The sequence below is a fragment of the Furipterus horrens genome, unplaced genomic scaffold (assembly GCF_987537825.1).
Source record: "Furipterus horrens unplaced genomic scaffold, mFurHor1.1.pri manual_scaffold_5, whole genome shotgun sequence".
NCBI classification, from domain to species: Eukaryota; Metazoa; Chordata; class Mammalia; order Chiroptera; family Furipteridae; genus Furipterus; species Furipterus horrens.
The window spans coordinates 28,031,790-28,057,506 of record NW_028327175.1 but is presented as its reverse complement, the minus strand read 5'-3'; the positions used below and the strand labels follow the sequence as shown (position 1 = coordinate 28,057,506).

Sequence of the window (25,717 nt, the reverse complement as noted above, 5' to 3'; positions counted from 1 at the left end):
TGTAGTTTTTGGACTATGAATATCCATTCATAATTAACACTTTCAGATGAAGAGAAGCTATGGTAACCACAGTTTGCCTTTCTGAGCTGCCACACATATGCCAGTGGGTAGTTTGGACTTGGATAAGGGCCAGGTAGACGCAAGCAATCTTACGTCTCTCCATTACAAACCCATTACTTTCAGTCTCACTAAAATTCAAATTCAGAGATCCGGCCAAGATGGCGGTGTAGGCAGACATGGCTCGCCTCTTTGCACAACCACATCAAAATTACAACTAAAATACAGAACAGCCATCACTCAGAACCATCAGAAATCTAGCTGAATGGAAGTCTGACAACTATGGAATTAAAGAAACCACATCCTTCAAGACAGGTAAAAGGGGTGCAGACACAGAACAGACTGGTCTCTCACCCATGTGAGGTGGATAAAAATTTGGGAGAAATACCTTAGAAGCAAGGAATCCCAGCCCCACACCAGGCCCCCCAGCCCACCGTTCCATTGCCAGGAAGATAAGTCCTCACAACTTCTGACTGCAAAAACCAGCGGGATTGAGTTGGTGGAAGAAACTGCTGGAGCCCCAAGCAGTTCACCTTAAAACTACCTGCTCAGACTCACTCCCTCTGGGCTCCAGGACCAGAGTGGCAGCTTGAAAGGCACCAAGTGGCATACAGGGAGAAGCTGAAGTGTCTGGCATCAAGGCAAGCAGAGGCTATTGTCTCTTTTCTAAACCCTCCCCCAACAGAGCCAGCAAGCTGGTGCTGTGTCTGAGACCCAATCAACCTGGCTAACTCTGTTTGAGCCACCTTGGAGATCCCCAGAGACTCCACTCCACGCAATTTACAGGCCCACCCAAGCTGCTTTTCCATATGAATGGCTGGTCTTCGCTCATGCTTCACAACTTCTTAAATCCTATCAAACAAGCAACAGCTGGCTTTAATGAGCTCAAGGCCCAACACTACCAGCAGAGAGCTTAGATTCACAGTTCGGCTTCACCTGGGAATCTCCAAGCACAGCACAAGTAGCAGCCATCGCAGATTGCTTTATAACTCAGGCAGGGTGGTCCTGGGCAAAACACTGGTTGAGGCTCTCCTTTGCTTGTACCACCAGGGAAATCCCAGGGCGAGCGTACCCAGTAGAGAGCTACAGATCACATCGGAGCACCACCACCCTGCCCCTGCACAGCGGATCCTCCACAGAAGGCAGAGGTTGGTGTTCAGTGGTCATAGCCAGTCCTTGCTGCTGACTAGCCCAGCTAAATCCCTCCCATTGATCTGCCAACAGCAACCAAGTCTCAACTACAAGAGGAAGGTGTACTCAGCCCACACAAAGGGTGCACCTCGAATACCCAGCTTGCGTGATAGGGGAGGCTGTGCCACCAGACCCTACAGGCACCTACTACATTAGGCCATACTACCAAGACACATAGAAACAAACACAGGGAGGCAGCCAAATTGAGAGACAAAGCCATATGGCCCAGATGAAAGAACAGAACAAAACCCCAGAAAAAGAACTAAAAGAAATGGAGATAGCCATCCTATCAGATGCAGAGTTCAAAACATTATCGGAATGCTCAGAGAAATGACTGAGTATGGCCACAAAATAAAGGAAGATGTGAAGATATACAAAGTGAAATAAAGAAATATACAGGGAACCAACAGTGATGGGAAGGAAGCCAGGATTCAAATCAACAATTTGGAACAAAAGGAAGAAATAAACATTCACCCAGAACAAAAAGAAGAAACAAGAATTGAAAAAATGAGGAGAGGCTTAGGAACCTCTGGGACAACTTAAAATGTACCAACATCAAATCATGGGGATGCCAGAAGGGGAAGAGGAAGAGCAAGAAATTGAAAACTTATTTGAAAAAATAATGAAGAAAACGTCCCTAATTTAGTGAAGGAAATAGACATAAAATTCCAGGAAGCACAGAGAGTCCCAAACAAGTTGGACCCAAAGAGGATGACACCAGGACACATCATAATTAAAATAATTAAGATTCTCAAAGAGAGAATCTTAAAAGCAGCAAGAGAAAAGCAGAGAGTTACCTACAAAGGGGTTCTCATAAGACTATTAGCTGATTTCTCAAAAGAAACTTTGCAGACAAGAAGAGACTGACAAGAAGTACTCAAAGGGATGAAAAGGAAGGACCTACAACCAAGATTACTCTATCCAGCAAAGCTATCATTTAGAATGGAAGGGCAGATAAAGTGCTTCCCAGACAAAGTAAAGCTAAGGGAGTTCATCATCGCCAAGCCATTATTATATGAAATGTTAAAGGGACTTATTTAAGAAAAAGAAGAAGATCAAAACTATGAACATTAAAATGACAACAAACTCGCAACTATCAACAACTGAATCTCAAAAATAAAAACAAAAACAAACTAAGCAAACATCCAGAATAGGAGCAGAATCATAAGTAAGGGGATCACTTGGCAGGTTATCAGCTGGGAGAGGGTGGGGGGAAAATGGAGAAATGGTGCAGGAATTAAGAAGCATAATTGGTTGGTACAAAATAGACAGGAGGAAGTTAAGAATAATATAGGAAAAGGTGAAGCCAAAGGACTTATATGCGTGACACATGAATATGAACTAAGGGGGGTGGGGTTGCTAGAGGGAAGGGGGTTACTGGGTGGAGGGGAGCAAAGGGGAAAAAAAATGGGACAACTGTAACAGCATAATCAGTAAAATATACTTAAAAAATAGAAATAAAATTCAAATTTATATTAAAGCATCCCTTAACGAAATGGAAATGCCTTTGAAAATGGCAAAACATAATGTAACACTTAAACCAAAGATGAGTGGACATGTGGGGAAAAGGCCATGTAATCAAATGATCAAGGGTAGGTGCCTGGGACAGGTAGACGGGGAGTGGGCAGGGTAGCAGTAGCAAAAATGAATGATCGCCAAAATTGTAGAAAGTTCACCTGCCTTACAACTTTGCTGACTGATAGCTATGCTGTACCGGCATTTAGCCTAATGCCTTATGACACAGTTTCTTCATTAGCTGTCACGTTCCCCACAAACACCACTGCAAAGCTATCTTTACAGCAAACCCTGTAAGACCTTCCCACCCAAATGTATCCACCAAGCTTGGGATATACATACCCTCTTAAAGTTTTAAATTATCCTGACATTAGAATTCATTCTTATAAAAAATAATTTCACAGCCCAATTTTTCATCCTACAATACTACAGAGAAGAAAACTAACTTGATTGCTCCCTCCCATCCTCGAATTAAACCTAATGACCGAGCTATTGTTTTATCAATCCTTCTTGGATACTGCTCACATCATAATATTAAATTAGAAAAAATAAGACATCAAATTTCCCTCATCTATAAAAGTTATGTGATTTTGTTCATGTTCAATTCGCACCAGTCCATTAGGTCACAAGTGTGCCCATTCCCGTATAATTATGTCATTACAGGAATGCTTTACTCTAAAGGAAGGTGTTCTGCCGAAGAGAATCTCTGATGTCTCAAGTTTTCTATCTGAGCACAGAAACTTTGTTATTTAGATGGAGATTTCCCTACGTTTATATAAATATCCACTTTCCCATTTAAATATATGGTCCACACCATCTTTTGGGATATAAGTTCCTTGTGTTTAATACCTGTTATGACAATAGTATTGTCATTCATCAGGGAATAACCTATTTCCTAAATGGAGTTCTTCAAGGAACACGACATACAACTAAATGTGATGTGGAGATGGGCTGAAATGTTCTAGGGACAGTGACAGCTCTGCCCCTGCTGCCCTGGCCTTTGGCAATGATGACAATCGGAGGGGACAGACCCATGGCAGGGTCCTACCCCTCCTGCTGGCCCGCTCTCTTTCCTGAACCCTTGACCTGGAGCAAAATGTTATTTTCTTGTCTGTCACAGCCCTCCAAGTCCCTCTGATCTCAGCTTCATGACCTAACTTCCACCTAGATGTCCCCAATCTTTGTTTCCCAATTTAATTCTCAACAGGAACTCTTCATCTCATCTCTACGGCCAGCCTTTGGCTCAGATGCCCAACTCTGGTCCCATCAATTGAAGAGGGGTCAGGGAGCTATGGATCCTCATAAAGCTGCTCTCTTGACAAGGTTATGGGTGGGGCAGTATCACTTAGAAGGGGATGAGACACCATTAGGAACATGTTTCTCACAGGGCTTCCAGAACAGTTCCTGGTTCTACTCAGTACTGGGGGACACAACTCTTCTCTCTAGCAAAGCCCTCTGGGGCTTTATAGATTCCAACTTCTCTGATCATTCACCCTTCTCCGCTGGAGTTTAGATACAGCTTGTCTTCATTCATCAGCTTCCCCAATATTCACACTACAGGTATACCTCGGAGATGTGGGATCAGTTCCAGGCCACCACAATAAAGTGAATCTCATAATAAAATGAGTTATAATCTTCTTGCTGGTGGAGGGAGTTGCTTTCAAATTGTTAAAAACATGTCTGTGAAGTATAGTAGATTGAAGTGCATTAAACAAGGCATGCCTATACTTTGTTTTGCAATATCAGAGTTAAATGTTGCCACAGCCTCCTCATGTTCAGGGGATGCTAAGTTCTGTTGGAGTCGAACACTTTATTGCTGAGGACAACTTTGATGACACAAACCCACAGGGGTCAGCTCAAAGGATGCAGACAGGCGGCCAGCCCTGCTGAGGTTGGAAAACTCACTGTCATTTTAGGTCATTTTAGGACTCCACACCTGCCTGCGGATGGATCCCTTCTACAACATCCCCACCAAGTGGCTGCCCAGCCTCTGCTCCAATATCTCCAGTGACAAGGATCTCACTTTGTCCAAAGGCAATGCATTCTAACTTTAAATGACTAAGACTGCACTTCAGACTGAGCTTAAACTTCATGTCCCTTTAGGACCCACCCAGTGACAGAATTGACACCCAGAGCTGGTCAGAGCACGTCTAATGGCGGGGAAGCAAGTGCGTGTAGTAAGACCCTGTGCTCCTGTGTTGATGTGACTGAGCGAAGTGACAACTGCCCTTGGTTAAAAAAAAAAAGAAAATGAAAATAGTGCCTTCTCCCTGAGGATGGGAACAGAGGCACATGGTCATGTTCATTATCACTTTCTTTTCTTCTTCTGCTTGGAAACCCTTCAACTATTGGAAAACACCTGTCCTGACTTCTTCAAACATTGTCTCCTCCAGGAAAACATCCACAACCTCTTTAACCATGCCTCTTAGGGTAGGTTTTCAAGACCTTTTACCATCTAGAATTCATTTCAGCTTTTCACTGTGGCTTTGACTGTCCCTTTGAGTTTTTTCTGTCATCCGTATTAGTTTAGGGACAAACTGCCAGAAGCTTCTCTTTATGAGCCAGGAAGGGGTGGCTCAAAGGAGATCCCGCCCAGGAAGGCCCTCCCTGTGATCAAGGCACCAAGCAGCCCCCACCATCACATCAAGGAGATGCTACCCGCCCCCTCAGCCATGAATCCTCATGAAGCTTGGCTCCCCTCCCACTGCCTTTCCTCATGCTGGCTAAGGAAGTGCTGGCGGGGTCCCAGACAAGTCTAGGTAGTGCTGGCTGTGGCTCTTCTAAGTTACCAGCTTGTCTCAGTCAGCTTGACTGCTGTAACAGAACACCAGACTGGGAGGCTTAAATGACAAGCATTTACATCTCAGAGTAGAGGGCTGAGAAATCCAAGATCAAGGCAATGGCAGATTCAGTGTCTGGTGACAACCCGCTTCCTGGTTCATAAGTGACCGGCTTCTTCCTGTGTCCCCCCTGTGATGGAAAGGGTGAGGGAGCTCCCTGGCATCTCTTCATGAGGGCACTAATCCCACTGATAAGGGGTCTCCCCTCATGACCTAATCACTTGAAGGCCCCACCTCCTAATACCATCACACTGGAGGTTAAGCAACGTGCTATATCTCAGGACACAAACGCGGAGTCCACAGCACAGCTTCCCTACTTGGCGACGCTACCTGCCTACACGTCTGAAGTAATGTCCCTCCCTCTTCCTTACTAATCTTAAGAAATCATCTCTCCCCCTAAAAAACTCCCTGGGTGCAGGGATGCAGCAGAAGCTCTGCTGTTCCTCACCCCTATCCACATCTTCAAGAACAGGATGTCTGCTGGGATGACTCATGTCAGCTCTGAAGGCCCAGTCCATGTTCACAGCCGTCTTGACTTGGTACAATTTCCCAGACGTCGCTCTGGGAGTAGGTCCCCCCACCTCAGAGCTCTCCACCCCTCTCGCACACTTTAGATGTCCCCTCTAACTTGGCCAACAAGTGCTATCTCCTCTCGTGCAGGCAGGGAAAGTGGGCTCACAGGGGCCCGCCTCACACACTGCGGGGCTCCTCTCACCCTCATTCAGCCTCACACCCTCCTATCCCTGTCAGGTTACTGCAGTGGGGCAAATAACACAACACCAAGTCAAGGCAGCTGAAAAGCACGTGTTTATTACTTCACTTAACAAGATGTCTTGAAGTCGGAGGCTCCAGGTCACTTCAGCAACACAGTGGCATCGTCAAAGACCCAGGGCTCTTCCATGTTCCTGCCCCACCAGCCTCAGCACCTTGGCTTTCATCTTCACTTCCCTCCAGTTTGCAAAGTGGCTGCTAAAACTTGTGTTACTACCCTACTCAGCCTGTCCAAAGACAGAAGGACGCGCCCTCCTCAAGCATCTCCTTCTATCAGCAATAAAACCTTTCCCAAAGCTCCCAGCAGAAGTTCCTCCAACCCCACTGGCAGGAAGTGGATCACATGCCCACCACCCAATCTGATGCCCAAGTGATAGGACCAAACAACTGGCAGGGCCCGTCACCCCTGAAGACATCGATGCCTCACACCTGAAAAACTGGGGATTCTGTTACTAAGGAAGAGGAGCAATGACTGTTGGCAGGAGGGAACAGTTGTCTGCACACCTCTGGCAGGCCCGCTGGTGTCCCCAGCTCCCGGACAAGTGGCCTGGTCAGAGACCATGTCTTAATGAAGAGTTGGGCACACTGTGGCCCCAACAAGCAAAAGACACCACACAATTAAGTTATGTGCTTGTTTCTCTGTTGAGTCTTAAGTAGACTCCTGTATTATACCCCACAATGACCTGGAAGTCTTCCCTGGAATGCACTAAGCCAGGCCTATGCTAGGAAATTTTGGTTATAGCACAACCTTAGAAGACTCCTGGACTTGAGAATGGTTATTTCTTTACAGCAGGTCTTTCAAACATTTGGCCACCAGGGAAAGTACTTTGGCAGAGGAGTAGTACCTGGATGTGTGGTTTAAATGTCAGGAATCTTGCATTTTTTCTATTCTCTTTGGTTATAACTTGTCATGATGTACACCAGTAACCCAGCAATGGTAAACACAGTGTATGCAGAAGAGTCTCTCATTTCTTAAATCTTTTAAACTTGGTTTTACATGCACATGTGGAGCTAAGAATTTCAAGGAATTTGAATGCCAGACTGACTGAGGATCTCATGAGGCCCACCTAGCAAACCTAGGTTGCAATTCCTGGGGGCCATACCTTTGGATAAAGATGCATTCAGATGGAAATGAGCTCAAATCATTGACCTGAGTGTCAAGGGACTCTGCAGGTCTCTGTTCACAATGGCTTCTCTTAGACTGCATCACCCCTAAGCTATATTTCTATTTTTGTTTTTGTTTTTGTTGTTTTTTTAACTTAAATTTTACTTATCCCAGATTTCAATCTGCACAGACATTTTTAATCCCTATTTTTTGACATCAAACATAGTAGCTGCCATGTCCTACCTTGTGCTGTGTGCAAATTTAACCAATGTCCTTAACCTAGTAACTGATAAAAATTCAAACCAGCCAATCAGGGAAGCCACAATAACCTCTACTGGAAAAATCTTGTTGAATAGTTCTTACTTAAAGGCACAATTTTAAGAAGCAATTAAAGATCTTGCAGATTCCATGAATCACAGTACTTCTATGAAACAGTCTGCTTTACTCTGAGGTTGCAAGATCAAGCATCATCTAATTCTTGGGAAGCTAAAGGAGAAACTCCAAAAGTGGTAAGTTATACATGACTGCACATAACCTGATGCCTCTATAAATCCACCAGGAATATATCTGCCTCTGTCCACCACACTGTCCTGGCAATGAGCTACAATGGGTTCCTTCCCAAGCATGTCCTGCCAACTTATAGGGTTGGCCACAGCAGAGATGACAGTGAGGGGGCAGACACCAAAGCTGCACACCATGGCAGAGAATTTGTTCTTCATTAGAAAATCAATGCCTAGTGGGAAAGAGAAAGATGGTGGCAACCAAAAACCTAACAAATGTCCACAACCCCCTCACCCCCTCACCCATAATACACACAGTTGCTCTTTGTACTCTCACATTGTTATTCCTTTCCAAGAACTTCACACACAATAATATTCACTCACCTATTTTTGTCTCCCTACTTCCAAAATATAAATTCTTTAAGGTTAGGGGCCTTGCCTGTCCATTCACCATTGACTCAGAAAAGCTCATTCCACAGCAGACACTAAGTATTTGCTGAATGAATTAATGAGTCCCCAGTTGCTTCTCATTTAAATAAAAATAATCAAATTGATCATATTTTTATCAGTTTAGTAAGACACAAATCACCTCACTTTATCAGATCTCTAAGACAGTTTGGTATTTAGGTTACAAGGCATATGGCTGGAAGTTCAATTCTTTTCTCTGATAAGCAGGGATTAGTTGAGCCACCATTCAATATTAATTTTCAGATATATGAAGCCTGCCTACTCAAATTCAAAGGTTTTTCTTAACTTGTCTTTATCTAAATCAGTCAAGTCTCTTCTCATAAATGAGAAATATTAAATAAATGGCTGCTTTCATGAAATAAAGAAGTGACTAGCAGAACTAATCTGCAACTTCTGTGAATAAGCTTTTCAATAGCATCTAAAGAAATAATAACATTTACAGACTAAAGACTACATGCCATGAGTTTTACAAATCGGTCCCCCTGTTGAGCACATCCTTATCCCAATGACAGAGACACTCAGGAAACCAAGGCTCTGAGAGTATCCAAGGCCTCCTGAGGGTCCCACAGGGATCTGAGACAAGGTCCAGCTTACTCCAAAGCTAACGATCATTTAAATTACTATTAAATCATTGCCAATCACTCCACTGCATCATGTATCTTCTCTGAATACCCTATTTCATCAAATCTGAGGTTCTAGCAATAGTCATTGATTATGTACAATACTGCCCATTACAGCTATAAAATACCATTATTTGGAAGGTACCTCACAATTTCAAAAATAATAAAATATGTATACATATATACACACACACATATATCTTAGATTCAATAAAGTACAGTAATGTAGCCTAGAAACAAATAATTCCTAATAAATGTTATAAAATATAAATGCCTCTCTAAATCCCTTAGAAAATTAATGTTGCCATGACATATAGAAAAGAGATAAATCTTAAGTATGAATAAAGTTATAGGAAACTGCAAACATGTATTAATATGTACCTTTTTTTAAACTGTTTCTTCTCATCATATTCTTCAAAATGTGAATGGCTGTCAACATCTTCCCCACCCACCAACATTCATACATGCAAGGGCATGAAAAGCTACAAGCACATTTTCTAGAATATACCATGAAAGGAGACTTTATCTACCAACTGTTCTTGTTTGTTTTCTCCAAAAATTAAGGAAAGTAACAGTAATTTTTCATGCCATGCCAAACAAAAGTGTACTCTTTGCTAAACACACAGCTGTTAAGTCTCTAAAAATCAAAGATCACCAACACTGCAGAAAATGACTTTCAATGAATTTTATATTCCAATGACTGACTGAAAACGCATCGACCTTCACGGTCTCTTTCACTCCCTCTGAAAGTGCTCATGTCATAAGCCCACACAGTGTCTGTCCCCTCTCCAGTGACCTGGTCTGGGGTCCAGTGTGGGAATGGGAACCGGCAAGCAATGACTCTAGCACCATCCAGAAGTTCAAGCTCAAGTTTCTTCTCCAACTGCGGCATCTGTGGAGAATGATAGTCACTATTATAAGCAGCAAGTCACAGAAAATGATTCCTAAATGTCTTTCTGTACTTGATCCCTGAATCTACCTGTGCAAAACTTGCTACAGGTTAAAAAATATCACTTCAGGGAAGAAGAAGTACATTATCAAACAATCCATCAAAATACAGAGGTCACACTGACAAAAGTTATAAGAACTTCTAGTATCAATTATGAAATACGACATTTTTATCACAGATTTCTAGTTTTCTAACTAAAATCATGATATCGCAATAATTAAAATGAGAAGCAGGTTTAAATTACTTACCTACCTAAACATTTCACTCAACTATTTAACATATTTTTCCAAATTTTAACATCTCTGATATCTTACCATTGACGTGGTCTTAGAATTATAATTGGCAATAATTTTTCTTTCTCAATAGCAAAAGTGCATCTTAAAATTAATACATCTAGATTCAATAAAATATAAAATAATAAGACTTAAAATTACACACATTCTACCAACTTGAAATATAAAATATTTCATACTTTTTGTTTAAGACTTTATTTATTTGTTTTTAGAGAGAAGGGAAGGGAGGGAGAAAGAGAGGGAGAGAAACATCAATGTGTGGTTGCCTTTCATGCACCCCCAGTTGGAGACCTGGCTCACAACCCAGGCATGTGCCTTGACTGGGAATTAAACCAGTGACCCTTTGGTTCGCAGGTGGGTGCTCAGTCCACTGAGCCACACCAGCCAGCGCAATATTTCATACTTTTTAAAAATATATCAATAATATACTGATAATTGATTTGATAGTCAACATAAGATATAAACAGTAAAATCTTCTTACTTATCATTTTTGTATTATTTTATTACCTAACTACCTGTGGAGAAAGTATTTTATTGTTTGCTAAAGATATTGACATTGTAATTACATCAGCAAATTAATAACCACTTAAAATTTATCTTCAGGTCCTAAAAATATATTACCACCTTCACCTCCCAAGAATATTTTTTCCACCTTTACCTCCCAACAATATTTTTTCTACTCTCTTTTTAACTTATTTGAAGCAATTTCAAACTTACAGAAAAGTTGCAAGAAAAGTCTGTCATGCTTACTTTATCGAATTTGCCCTCTTTCCCTCTCTACAAACATCTTTTCTAATTGGAGAATAGGTTACACAGAACATGCTCCCTTATTCCTTGATACTTCAGCGTTTTCTAAAAAAGTATTTTCGAAGAAATAGCCCCAGCAGTTATCACGTTCAGCAAATTTAGCATTATATGCCAATAAAATAATCCCAACAGTAACATTCCAATTTTGTCAAGTGTCTCAATAATAAATGTCCTTTATAATGCTTTCCCCCAGTCTGGGACTCCATATTTCATTTAGCTGCAATGTTTCCTTGGTCTCTTTTAATCTGGAACAGTTCATCCACCTCCCTTTGCTTCTCACGACAATAACATCCTTTAGAATATGGGCCAGTTATTTTTCCAAACGGCCCTTACTGAGGTTGCTCATGATGATGCTCATGATGACTCAGTGGGTGAGTCTTTGGTTTTGACCCATAAGTGGGGCTGTGAACATCTCAGGATCCCACAGTCAGACGCCCACGGGGTACCCCTGCTTTGAGGGTGATGGTCACCACTCGGCTGAGGTGGTATCTGGTGTCTCCACAGCGTGGTCACTATTTTTACTTTACAATGAATAATTTGTGGGGACATACCTTGAGAGTAAAATACTCTGTTACTCACTGAACCATTCCCCCACCAGCTGTAGCGTTTGCTGATGATTCTGGCCGGAGTCAGTTTTTGTTATAATTGTTGCAAAGTGTGGAGTGGATTTGCTAACTCCATCATTGCTTCTAGATGGAATTCTACTTTCTACTGCAAGAAACACCTTTCTCTTCTATCTACCTAGCTACTATCACTGTAGAATGAACTCCTAGATTATTTCAGTCAGTGGGTAATAATCCACTACTGTCCCATTTATCCTAATGCTCAACTCGTCCCAGGTTGGCCCCTAGGAGCCTCTTCAAGCAGGCTTCTCCTTCCTTTGGATCTGCTCCCATCAAATATTTTGAGCACTTCCTTATAATCAATCTCAACAAAATGTTCCAGGCTTTTTTATCTTTCCTTTCTCAGCCCTGGGATCAGCCATTTCTCACACATTCCTGGTTCCTCTGGTTGGAAAATGGTATTTCAAAACCACAATCTGCGCAAAAACTACTCCCTTTACAAGTACCAAAGTAAATCAAGACAAACAAATCAACTGTACTTCTATGAAGATTTTATACCTTTAAAATTGGCTTGGAAAATCTCCTCTACATGACCTGTGGCTAGAGTGAGCCAGAATTCTAATTCTTCGTTAGTATCAACACAATGATAACAAAGAATAAATTCCATTAAGGATGGAATCTTTCTATTTTTTGAACAGCCAGATAAAGATGACTTAAAAAAAAAATGTTTATTCCTTGAGGGAAAAATTAAATAAGGAAGGAATGAGACAATATGTGTTTTTCCAAAATATCAAGGGTTTCTTATGGTAATTTTGCTCATAAAAAGGATAATTGTAAATGTATTCATGTTACCATTATTCTTTTCTCTTTTACAGTTTCCTTTATTTCCAAATGACTGTCATATGCTAAGTCAAGATAAACCTAAAAATGAAAGGAGCTATTTCAATCGTAAGAAATTAACTGACTAAATTACACGTAAATATGCAACAAATCTGGGTCTTGTTATCATACACAAAGAGAAGCAGAGATGTGTCATGTATGTCTAATGGAATTCAAACTTATTCATACAGTTATTGGTTTCAAAGTAATGCGAACTCATTACACTCTAATTACATCTTCAAAACTTTAAACATAAGCTGAAAGCAGCTCAAAGGCCTATACGACAAATTAGCCACAGCCATGGGCAGCTTCGCGTCCCTTCCTCGGGCCCTCCTCCCCGAGGCACTGGCTTCGCTTGGCTTCTAGGTAACACCCCCACCACCACCGCACCTCCGCCCTCCCCAGCTCCTCCTCTCCAGTCCTCCAGTCCTTTGCTGAGTGCCCGTCATTAGTCAGAGGTCAGGGCTCAGGCCTTGGATGTCTCTGCCCCTCGCTGAGTGACGCCAGTCACCCTCGGCTTCAACTTCTTCCAGGCGCTGATGCCTGAACGCCTGCTCTGCAGTCCTCTCCTGAGCCTCAGGTCCCTCTGGCCAGCTCTACCAACCTGACACTCCCCACACACATTTCAAACGTCACATGCCACCCGGAATCCCCGATCTTCTCCCAAGCTGCTCTGCCTGCACCTTTCCCAGCTCATTAATGGCAACTCCAAACTTCCAGTTGCTCAAAACAAAAACCTGGGAGTCACCCGCTGACTCTTCTTTGTTTTGCCCCAGGGTAGCCTGTGATCCTTTTCAGCCTCAGTCTGTTCCTCCACTCCGCTGCTCAATCCCCTTACCCATGGCTCCCACCTTCCAAGGGCCCGGGGTCCTTCATGTCCCAGCCCTAGTTCCTCTCTGATTTCACCTCTTCCCAGGTCCCCTCTCTCACCCTGACCCCGCCACACCCACCCTCTGCAGCTCCTGGAACCCAGCAGGCACACACACCCAGTGCCTTCAAAGTGGCTCTTTTTCTGTCTGGAATGCTGTTCCCCTCCTCTGGACACAGACACACAGCTCCCCCCTCACCTCCAATGGCTCCTTTTCAAGGACGCTGTCTCTGCCTCAATCCTCCTCTTGCTTTAGTTTGCCCCATAGCACTTAACCCCTTCTCTCACTCAATATATTTTATAGACATCTCATTTAATATCTGCTCTCCCCACTAGCATATAAGCAGCCGGGGTAGGGACGTTTTTCTCTTCTATTTACTGAAGTATTCCAAGTGGGCCCTGAATAAATACTGGTCAAATGAATGATGAAGGATACATAATTCAATCATGAATGATTTTTCTTTATCAGAACATGCTGATATTTTCATTCATGAATTCAAAACCAGATTCACAACTATAATTAAATTAGTCATTCTTTGAAGTTACAAAATGTAATAGGCCACTGGGAAAACTGTACTTAACGGGTATGTTTATACCATATTTATTCATTCACTTAACAAATGCGCCCTGAGTGATCACTCTCTGCTGGGGCTGCTGGGGCTGTCGTGCTGGAGATCTGGCAGCCTAGATGACAGGCCAGTCTTCATGCTCAGGCTTGCAGTGCAGTGCCACGAGGACACTGCCAAAGCCACCACACAAGGAAATGTGCATCAACTCCTTTAAGGACAGGGGAGCCAGCACTGAGTGAGTGAAAAACAAGGGGCACTGGAGCTCATCCCACTGGGGCATGAGGGACCGTTCTCAGAGGAAAAGACATTGGACCGTGAGTGGTCAATAGGTGTCCACTAACCAGGCCTAGAGCTGCGAGACTGACATCAGAGGAAGGATATGGCGCCATACACAGTGGAGTCCAGGACTGAGAGTAAAACAAGGCTAGTGGACAGGCAGCTGAGAGAAGCAGGGGCCACTCCATGCCAGGCCTCTGGGCCATGCCAAGGGTTCAGGCATTATCCTCACTGCTTTGAAGCAGCAAGAAGAATGGAAGGGTTTTAATCAAGGATATAAATGATCTGTTCCTCATTTTCAAAGAATGTTCTTGGGGGATAAGCTAGTCTTAAATGTGGCTATTTGCAATCCTACTACAAGATTTACCAGGTCCAATGGGATTCCTCATTCCTGTATGTTAAATACACACCAGGGTTGCAATGTTAGGACACCTCTAATTTCAAGCAACAAAGAGCTGTTAGAAATAGTCAGTCTGCTATTAGAAGCAGGGTGAGGATTTATAACACCAGGGTTTCTACCTCTGAAGTTCCCTAACGGTCCCCCTGGCTCTCTCGTGACCTACGTGTGCTTCAGCTGTCCAGGAAACGTTTCCTGCCATCCTGGCTTTGCTGGACCACCTAGGCATGACCAGAATACTGACCCATGCTCAGGGAAGGGAAATGCATTTTAATAGAAGAGTGAATGATGGGGTCCAAACAGATAAAAGGACTTTTCAGGGCTCACACAACTCACCTCACTGATGGCAGACCTGCCCCCTGGCTCCCCAGACAGTGCTCTCTCTCCCACTCACATCTGGCATGTAGGCAAAGCTTGATGAAGGCAGAAAGCGGGCCCTCCACACCCGAAAGTGGGCCTCCAGACCAACGGAAGCCACCTGGGTTCTCTGCACCTGTGATCAATCCACCTGCGCAGAAAACCACAGGGTGGCTGAATCCCTGCCATCCCAGGGAAAGTGGGTGCTTCCTGCATTTCAGCTGCGCCCCTTTTTCTTGGAAATAGTGAAATACTGTTAAGTTCCTTATTTAAGAATTCTTCTATATACAGAAGAATGGACAATGATTGCAAAAGCGTTCATCAAAATAATAGAACTCTTTTCCCCTGAGTGAACAGCTCCAAAAAGTGACTATACTTCAGTCATCATAAGGGAAGCACAAGGAACTGGAGCCCACAGGTTATGCGGTGACAATGACTAGCAAAGGCCACTGCTGCCCCCCACTGGGACATAGCTGCTGTGGCTTCATAAGCCCACATCTCAAGTCATCATCCAACCTCTCAACATTGCATGGAAGTCCCAATAAATATCAACTTTCTATTTTTTAGGAAGCATGGATTTCAAGTTAGTTATTTGCCCCCGAATGCTCATTATTCTGAAGGAATGCCCAAACACCATAACTAGTAAATAACTATCAAATTCATAGTAATTACATGAACCTGAATAGTTTTGTTTTGTTTTTAATGGCCAATGATCATGCCCTTCTATCTCTTTTCAGTTCTATAACAAAAGTATGGACACCAAGGTTTCATCTTAATTTTAGGCTCACCAAAAATAACAAACATACAGAATCTGTCACTTTCAAGAATATGTAACACAACACTTCTAAATCAACTTCAAAAAAATAAAAGAAAATGTCATTCCACTGAAGGTTCAGGGGCTAATAAATTTCTCAAGCATTAGAAACTTCTTGTACAAAAATTAAGATATGAGTAAGAAAATGAAACATCCAAAAAAGTAAATTTCCCTTTTTTTAAAATTGAAAAGCATATCAGCTTTATAGTGGCATTTCAACAAACATCCAATTTCACCAAGATTATTATGGCTACAATTACAGACTTTGAAAAGTGAAAAGGGGTTTCTTTCCATGGTCTGTAAACCAACAATTACAACAGAAGCATCCCACCGTGGTTATCTTCCCAAAGACTAAATTTAGGGCCATTTGCAGCGCAATGCTGCGGTATTTTCACTTTTGAAAATACATAATCAAAGTTCAGTACCAATCAGTCATCTGAGGTCAATTGAAACTAGTCAGCACTCCTCTGCCCTCAAAATTACCTTACTGCAAAATCAGAGAAATGATCAATTCAAAGAGAACATCCCATTAACTTTCCCAAGTGATTTCAGCTGGATGGAAGTGAGCAACCATGAAAACCTCCAACTACATTAGATGATGGGAGCTCATAAAGTCTCCAGTTTTCAGGCTGGAATTTTTAGGGCATAAGTAGGTAATTGAGATTTTTATCTGAAGCAAAAGTTTAAAAATAAGACTGAATCATCCATGATTAAACTTTAAGACCCTGAAGTATTTTGCTTAACCAATAAACTGAAATCTAGGTCCCCTCAGAATATCTGGGAGGCCATCATTTTGCACACGGGTGAGCATAACATAGCAAGGTAGTCTGTCAGAGCTGGAAGGGTCTTCATGACCTGAAACCGAACAGACAGGACAGGAGCATGCATACTCACCATCTGAGGCACCCCAAAAATAACAACGTTTGAGTACTGCGAAAAAGTAACCTAAAGAGGAGGAAATCATTTAGAGATTAATTTTTAAAAACCAAACATCCAGCTTAACTTTTGTTTCAAAATGAGTAGCAATTTTACATTTCACCAAATAGTAAGTTTTCACAAAGAGTGGTCTCCTTGTAGATTTCATAAGGAAAAAAAGCACGTGCACATTTCATTCATGCTAGTTCAATCCATCACAGTTTTCCAAATGCTTCCCTATAAATCATCTAATCTCATCCTCATAGCAACTCCATGCAGGGCCTGTCCCAGGGGTCACCTGTCACATGGCGAGTGACCTAACCAATGACCAGCTGGTAACCAAGCCAATTTGCTCTGGGCCACTTGTAACCCTGGTCCACACCTTCCTACTCTACTCTATACCAAGGTAGCTTTGCAAGAACTCAAGGGATCTCAGACTACCAGTTTTTTATCTTGAACCATCCTTAAAATTCTAGTCGCCATCTTCTTCTCTAAAATACTAAGCAAAAAATGCAATAAAATAATCTTTGGTTGAAAAACTGGGAGGGTGGGGGGGTGCTGCTTTGCCAGTCAAAATTTGTATTGCCCAATAAAAGTCTTACTTACTCTACAGGGAGATCATTTATGTACATATGGTATAAAAAAAACTGCAAGCAAAAAGCAAGTGAATTTTTGTAAGCTGCTGATGACACCATTACAATGGGAAATTCTTATTTAAGAAAAACCATTTTATGGAGCATTCCTAAAGCAAAAGTACAAAGCTATTTTTTAGAGTACTAATAAACTTGGAAGTATCTTGTACTTTATGAAGAGCAAGAGAAGCCATGGCAAGTATGGTTGGTGGCTTCTTTTTCTTTGCACCCATCTCTGTCTCTCTCTAAATACACACACACGCGCACACACACACACAGAAAAGTCTTCTATTTACCAAGAACAACATTAAGTTAAGGCCTACATTACAATTTATAAGATTTCCAAATGAGATCAAAATTTTGCAATAAATAAATATGTGAACTTTTTTATTTGGGCAAATTCTTGGAATTCACATGATGAACCTTAAGCTTATACTCTAGCTGATTTGCAAATCTATCCATTTAAAAGGTGTTCACATTTCATTATGCTAAAATATACACGTGTATTTTAATTACTTTTATACATTCTTCAGTTTGCAATCATACTAATGATGAACTATAAAGTTTCAGATGGAGTTTCCTACGACTGCTCTCTGCCTTACATACCTTCCACAAATCTGAAATATAAAATCTGGCCAGGTGTTGTACCCCTTCTCGCCAAGCACGGTATCTGGAATACCAAACTAGCCATGGGTTTAATTCATAACCAACAGCGGTGAATCCTTCCTTTGCAGCTGCTATCACCTGCAGAAAGAGGTGGGTATTTATTCAAGATAAAAAGAAAAACATCAACTTATCTAGGAAATTATGTATTTCCTGCTTACAGACTACAATCATAAAATGTCCAATCAAAAGGCAACTCCTTTGTTCAAGACATCATTTAAAGATAGATCTCTAAAATTATGTAGATTTGTGGACAAGATAATGCCAGTCAATTTTAACCCAGTTTCCATGTTTTGTCAAAGATTTCACCTCAAGCATCAGAACAGACAGTCAGGTTTGCTTTAGACAACTATGTAATTAGTTCTGGATTGGCCAACCTCTGGTTCGTCTGACAAAAGTTGCTGAAAGCCTAGTCTCTCTCCATCGGTGACATCACACCAGCAGGTGAATAGAATATATTGTGAATAGTTGTAATATGCAATAAAAATAATGTGTTGACAAAGAACCTGCAATTTACTACATATTTCCTTAGTATTTAAGACTGTTCACTCAAAATTGAAAGCAGATACAAGTAAAATGGAACAAATCAGAACAAAGTCAACGGCACAATACCACTACCTATGTAAGGTGACAGGGAGAGTGGGCAGGTCCCTGTGGTGGGCTGTTCACTGGGGTCTCTCTACTCACTTGGTCTTGCCACCACTCGCTGAGAGAGCATCCTTGAAGGACCTGTCCCACATACAGTAACTTCCAGAGTAACTAGTGTCACCCCTTAAGAAGGAACATGTTCTGAGAAACCATAAAGATACTATTAAAATATATAAAGCATTCAAATCTGGATTTTAAAACTTCTTCCTGATTAATATATACCTCTTCTGATTTCTTATAAACACAAGGCACTTTTTAACCTCTTCCTGATTTCGCTTGAGTCACCATGATGAAACTGCAGGGACTATGTGGAGAGGGGCTGCTGAAAGGCATCGCGGCAGCCTGCTGGTCTCCACACTAAAGGTTTCCAGGACCCTAGCCTTGATTACTGCTACCCTCACTTTTTGGCTCATTGAACGGAGGCCTAGTTCCTTAGGTGCCACCTTGTCCATGAAGGAACATGCTCTGGGACACCCGTTTGCCAGTCAGCACCTTGAGTTAAGTAATACAGCTTCCCAGTGGTGTGTTGGGGAGGAGAGGTTAAAGTGAGGTCATTAACCCCCATTTTTTGAAAGGTCACTAAAATCTGACCTTTCAAAAAATCGGGGTTAATACTCTTCCCTATTTTAACTGTTATCCCATAGGAATTACACATGTATAAGTATAGATAAATGTAGGAACAAACATAAGTAGTACAAAAATGTAAAACAGTGAAACTCCATAATTGAATATGTTTCTTCTAGTTAGGCCACCTCTATTGGCCCAAGTTTCTTTCTTTTTTTTTTTTTAATATTGTATTTATTTAGTTGTTGTTTTTTTAGAGAAAGAGGGGAAGGGAGAGAGAAAGAGAGGGAAAGAAAACATCAATGTGTGGTTGCCTCTCACACACCCCCAACTAGGGACCTGGCCCACAACCCAGGCATGTGCCCTGACTGGGAATTGAACCAGCAACCCTTTGGTTCACAGGCCAGTGCTCAATCCACTGAGCCACACCAGCCAGGGCAGTGGCCCAAGTTTCTTAACAGGCAATTTCATAATTACCAATTAATTGTTCCTTTTTACCTGGTATATCTACAGAGCACTTTCTCCTTTAAGAAAAAAACAATCTGAGAAAAATACACTCCATATTCATGCTGGAGGGTTTGAAAGTTCAGCCAAACACAAAATGAAATGACTATTAAACCGTCAGGTTTAGCGAGTCTTTACTTAATCCTCATAAGAAACGTGAAACAGAATTTTAACAATTCTGGTGCTAAACCTTAAAATGCCTCATCATAACTCACAATCCGTCCATCACCACTACCGATGTCCACCAGAGGTCCTTTTCTTCTTCGCAACATTTTCACAACATTTTCAATCTGCTTTGTAGTTGCAGGTACAAAAGGCAAGCAAACTGTTCGAAGGGCTGGGGTTACAAATGGGGTGGCCACCGCATACACGGCCACCAGTGTGCCACCGACAACCCCGGTAAGTAAGAAGCCCCAGCTGCTCTTCTTCAAACCACTGGCTTCAAGACTTGTAGGTAGAACATATCCTGGCTGACTTTCTTCTTTAAGTGTTTCTGGGGCTGTACCTAGATTGAGAACAAGCAGAAAATATATAGGTAGTCCCAAATCCGAAATTCAAGGTAGTACTTTTCTCCCACTTGTTGAGAAATAAACGCATGCTTTTTAAACAAAGATAATTTAGCTGAATACAATTTAAATTACTAGTGTGGGATTCCACAATGAGTTCTAAATTCCATGAACTAAACTAAGATGTTTTAGAGAAAATTACTTGATACTAATAGAAGACTAAAATTTCTTCTTTCCAACTTTTTTTTTTTTGTCTCTAAGAGTCAGCTTTAGGATGTATTTATACCTATTTGGTATTTTATTAATTCAATATCCATTAATACAAATGTTAACCAGGAACTCCATACTTTTATGGTTCAGAACAAAGCCTCATAAATAAGCATGAAAATACCTAGTTATTACCCTATTTCCAATAGGATGAAAGGATTTTGTATCAAAATTGGTCAAGCATCTCTAATCCAGTTGCAAATACACAATTCGAAATAACAGAAGAGACAAGACTAAGGTTTTACTAAAAATCTGAAATATGATAATAATGAGATTTTTAAAGTAGATCTAAAAACAAAAAGTAATCATTTCAGTGCTATCACAAGTATAAAGAAAAAATTCCAATCACCAATTACAGAGATATGAATGGTATCTTAAATATCCTCCTCTTCAATTTCATCCTTTAAAACTCATTCTTAATTAGATTTCAAGTATTTCAGATTGAAATTGATTTGAAATTAATTTTGAAATTGATTACCAAGGAGCACAGCACCACAGGTAAGAGCAGGAGCCTGCAAGTTTAGGACCCCAGCCAGATACTTTGCTAATGGTGTGATTTCCCCTTTCTGAACCTCCATCTCCTCATCTGCAAAGTGGAGATCAGCAGGTCATTGTGAGGATGAAATGAGTCGGTGCAGGTAAAGCACCAAGAACAGTGCCTGGCACTTGAACCTCACAGGGAACAAGCCAGTCCTGCCCTGAAGCAGTGAACCCTCTAGCTGAGGAGCTGAGATTAAAAACAGGAACCCATAGGGAAGAGAGAACAAAAGGAGGGAGGACAATAAATTTGTTGGTTTCAGAAATTAGCAAGCTATTCGAAAGCCCATTGGATTAGTTTCCTAGTGCCACAGACGAGTACGTTACAACAATACACGTTTATTATCCTGCAGTTCAGAGAGGTAAACTGTCTGAGATGGGTTTGCTTGCTTTTTCCTGCTTCTAAAGGCTGCTCACGCTCCTTGGCCAGTGACCCACAACAGTCCCAGCTTCTGCTTTCGTCATAATATTTTCTCTGACCCTCCTGTCTCTTTCTTTCCTTTAGAAGGACCCCAATAATTACATTGGTCCCACCTAGATAATCCAGGATAATCTCCCCATCTTTAAGTCCTTACCTGAATCTCATCTGCAAAAATCTCTCATGTAACATAGTCACAGTCCCTGGGAACAAGGACATGGGCCTATTTGGGGTTGGGGGTGGGGTCACTATTCCACCGACCATACCCATGAAATGTGGTGATGTTATAATTTGGGGAGGGACAAATGTGAACACAGGACTCACCACAGCTGGTTCACAGCAGTGAGTTTCCCCTCCAGGGCAGCTGACCAACCACCAGTACCTCCCATACACGGAGCTTTGTTTTTCTTGATGTCTGAGGTTCCCCAAAGCAAATTTTAAAACTGGTTCATAGCAGAAAACAACTCAGAAACAAAAACAACAAAAGCCTACTTCTGGCGCTAGTGATGGAGGTAAAATAAAAGTTTAGGAAGATGATGGTGTGTGATAGAAAGCAAGAGTTTTAAACACATTTACAGTTATACTTTTCAGTATAGTGTGGAGGACCTCACATGCCATAGCAGTCATGCATCTGATTACTTTTTAAATAGTCAAAGCACATCTACCACGCCTTGTATAAAATTATCCTGTGGGCATCCCAATTGTACAGCACAGTGGTTAAGAGGATTTGAGTCACAAAGTTCTGGAATCTCAGAACTTAACCAGTTGTGTGGCATTAGGTAAGTTGTTGCTAAAGCTGCGTTTCCTCACCTGTAAGATTTGGAAGTAATACTATCCTCACAGGGTTATTGAATCAGTTAAATAAATAATACATATAAAGCCTTTAGCACAGGCCTGAAAGAGTAAGTGATGACTGTTAGCTACCATCACAGAGGGAGGGGGGAAGAGATTAGTAATTTTTAACAACTCTCTTGAGATGTAATTCATACACAATATGTAGAATTTACAAAGTTTTTATTATATTCATAGATGTCACAAATTTAGAACATTTTCATCACCTCAAAAAGAAACCCCTTAACCTTTAATTACCACCCCTCTATCCTACCCACCCCAATCCCCAGCCCTAAGCAACCACTAATCTGTCTCTATAGAGTTCCTATTCTGGACTTTCACAGGAGTGAAATCATATAGTATGGGGTCTTTTGTGACTGCCCTCTTTCACTTAGCATAATATTTTTTAAGATTCATCCATGTTTTACTGTGTATACGCACTTCATTCCTTTTTATAGCCAAATATTCCATTGTATGGATATACCAATTTTTGTTTATCCATCTGCCCATTAATAGTTTCTCTAGTCAGCATAAGCCAGTAGACGGTTAATTAGACAACCCTAATTCTATTTCACCTCTGTAGACTTGTACCCTTCAATTCAATCAGCAAAAGATATAATAAAGAGCCCCAGTCTTCAGGGCCTCCCATCTAACCCGTGTGCCTGGTAGGGTCCAGTTGAGACATACACAAGGCAAGTTGGAAGAAATGTTATAAGGTATACAAAAATGCTGTGGGGATATAGGGGAAGATAGAAGAAAGATTGATCCCAATGACAGAACCAGGAAGGTGTTGAGACAGAATTTGAGCTGTGCATGAGGATTCTGGAAAAAAGGACATTAGCAAAAGAGCAAGCCTTGGGACTAAGGCATTGAAGGTGGAGAAACCATTTGCTGAGCAGATTGGTAGACAGTACAGGAAGGCAAGTGTGAGACCTTGATGCCAGGCTAAGGGTGTATTTTATTCTTGTGCACTGGGATGAAATTTTGAGCAAAGTCACTAGAATAGTCGTGTTTTTAAGAAAGGCAACACCGGCAGCAGTGTATCCCTTAATGAAATCACTGAATTTCCTGTCACAAGTTTTTACACCTGCAAGTCTATTAACTACGCAAAAATGTGTAGGACCTTTTAAAGTTACTACGTAAATCCAATATATAATTATACTGTTACCTCCATTCAATTAAAAACCATTTGATCAGTAAAAAGCAGCCCCTGAAGATTCAAAACTAAAATCACGGGTGTTTCTACAAATTTCTAATCCTTTTAATGGAACATGCTTAGGGTCATAAAACTGTTTACTATGATATGAATAAATGACAAAGACTTCTGTCACGTGTGCTGTTTGGAACATGGAGCCATTCCATTAGATGAGAGCCGTGGTGGCCACTGGTTGTTTCTGTGAAGCACTTGGGAGGGAGTTAGTCCTTAAAAGTAAAGGATTCAAAGACGTCAACTTCTATTGTCCCCACGTTTGCCTTATTACTGACTTCTGATAATGGTTGAAAATCTCAATTTTCAGGGACAGATCTGGGTTACCTAAAGCTAGAGGCAATGACTGGGATGCACAAAAAAGTAATCAGGGTTCTCATCTAAGTTCAAGCAAAAGGACAAAGGCCAGAAAAAAGAACGGCCCTATTTGGAATTGTGACCTGTCACATGTGTTTAAACTGGGGTTTATGTTTTCATGTCACAGTATTTAAGAGCTATTGTATACTTGTATTCACATACCAGTTAAAAAAATACAGCATATATTTTATGTCCCTGTAACATATTTTTTAGTCCTTAAAGGCTTTCTTGTATTATTAGTCTAATGTCATTTGTGTGCTTTTGATATGTAGTACCTAATACTAGGAAAAACCTTTTCCCCCCCATGTTTTGACAGAAAATAAAAATAAACTGTATGGAGATCATTAGACATTTCCTATACTCCACAACAATCTAATGAGCCAGAGAAACTGCAGAATTCACCATTTTGAATGAGAAAATGCTGAATCGGCCAAGTGAATTGAGACCTGACTCCAAAATCTAAAATGTCCTTGGATCATCACTCTGTCTTGAGAATCAGTGGGCTAAGCACTAGAAGAAGGTAAGTGATCACCGAACCTCCAACAATAAAGCCAGGTTTTGACTTTCAGGCCAGGGTCAACCATGTTATAATGCATGCACTCATTTCAACAGCTGAGTAGCTAATAAAGACTAGGAATACACAGGGGTTAAATCCTTGTTCTTTGGCAGTTGGAATACAGGAAGGCTTAAAACTCATACCAAATATCCATAAAATATTTGGTCATGACCAGTGCTATAAAGAACCAATGTTCTAAAGAAGAACCAGTGTAAGGGATTTAGGGGACCGGGTACTATTTAGGGTTTCCAGGAAAGAGCTTTCCGAGGCAGCACAACACGGGGCTTCAGAGTAGGACCCTTAGCCCAAGGCTGTGCAATTGTTTCTTACTAGCTAGCTGTATGACGTTGGGCAGGTTACTGGGCCATATACGCAAAATGGGCATTTCTTAACAAACACTTAAACAGCGCTTGCTAAGAGCCAGGCAATGTTCTCCCTGAAGCCGTATAGCTGCTGGGTAAGACAGATACTACACTATCACTGCCATTTTTGCAGATGAGAAAACTGATGCACAGAGAGGATTGGTCACTGCCCCTAAGACACAGCTAGTAAAATGACAGAGCTGCGATTCCCACCCGGAGAGTGGGACTGCAGTACCCTTACCACATCGAGAGTGCCAAGCACTACGTGACTTATTCGCCCTAAAACGCTCCTAACAGTTCCTGGCAGCTAGATACCAATACAAGCAAACGCACCCGCAACCCACCACCCGAGACCGGGCAGCCGCGCAAGCCCCGAAGGGAGGAGGGGCGCGGCGACCACGAGCACTGTGCACCCAAGCCAGGCAGTGAAGAACAGCCCCAGGGGCTTCCACTGCCGCCAGCATCCGACACAGACGGTCTAGTCGGAGGAGACTCCGGCCAACCGCGAGCCCCACGGCGTGCCTATGCGCAGGACGCCACCCAAAGGGCCCACCACGCACGGCCGACCTCACCTCCTCCTTCTCCTTCCATCGCGAGATTTCCCACAGTAACAAAGAAAAACCCGGAAGTGGGTTCTACCATCTTCTTGGAGTAGAGGTAGGAAGGAGGGAGAAAAGAATGCTCTAAGTAAGTGAGTTGCTTGTTGGAATTCAATATCCAGATATTCTAAAATGTATAACTTCATGGAATGACTAAATTCTGTCTCCTCTTGGCTTGTGGGTTGTAAGGTTCCCGTTCGTGACTTCGAACTTCCCCCCACAGCTTCCCAGATGATAGAAGTTTCCGAAGGCCGCCGATTCCAGAAAGTACTGTTTGGCGTTAAACCAGTCTCAAAAAAAAAAAAAAAAAAA

General features: G+C 41.8%; 1 protein-coding gene across 2 annotated transcripts; it reads right to left on the bottom strand.

Annotated features, from left to right (window-relative positions):
* Positions 1-9,737: 9,737 nt before the first annotated feature.
* ATPSCKMT (ATP synthase c subunit lysine N-methyltransferase) lies at positions 9,738-25,458 on the bottom strand. Of its 2 annotated transcripts, none has more exons than XM_090276232.1 (5): positions 25,379-25,458; positions 19,981-20,270; positions 17,993-18,130; positions 16,734-16,784; positions 9,738-9,959 (listed from the first exon to the last, which is right to left on the bottom strand). In XM_090276232.1, exons 1-5 carry the CDS (start codon positions 25,446-25,448, stop codon positions 9,744-9,746), a joined length of 765 nt encoding a protein of 254 aa, XP_090132358.1. In that variant the 5' UTR covers positions 25,449-25,458; the 3' UTR covers positions 9,738-9,743. The 2 variants fall into 2 exon arrangements, with proteins under 2 accessions (XP_090132358.1, XP_090132359.1); XM_090276233.1 differs by lacking the exon at positions 9,738-9,959 and adding an exon at positions 15,007-15,176.
* Between the last annotated feature and the right edge of the window lie 259 nt (positions 25,459-25,717).

Bases quoted from the DNA above. Each gene is read 5' to 3' on its own strand.
- ATPSCKMT (XM_090276232.1), bottom strand. From the start codon at position 25,448: ATGGTAGAACCCACTTCCGGGTTTTTCTTTGTTACTGTGGGAAATCTC. The intron at 18,131-19,980 runs GTGAGTTATGAT...CTCTTTCTGCAG, and splicing joins GTAGTGGTGATGGACGGATT to GTGATAGCAGCTGCAAAGGA. The intron at 16,785-17,992 runs GTATGTAAGGCA...CCTCCTCTTTAG, and splicing joins ATATTTCAGATTTGTGGAAG to GTTACTTTTTCGCAGTACTC.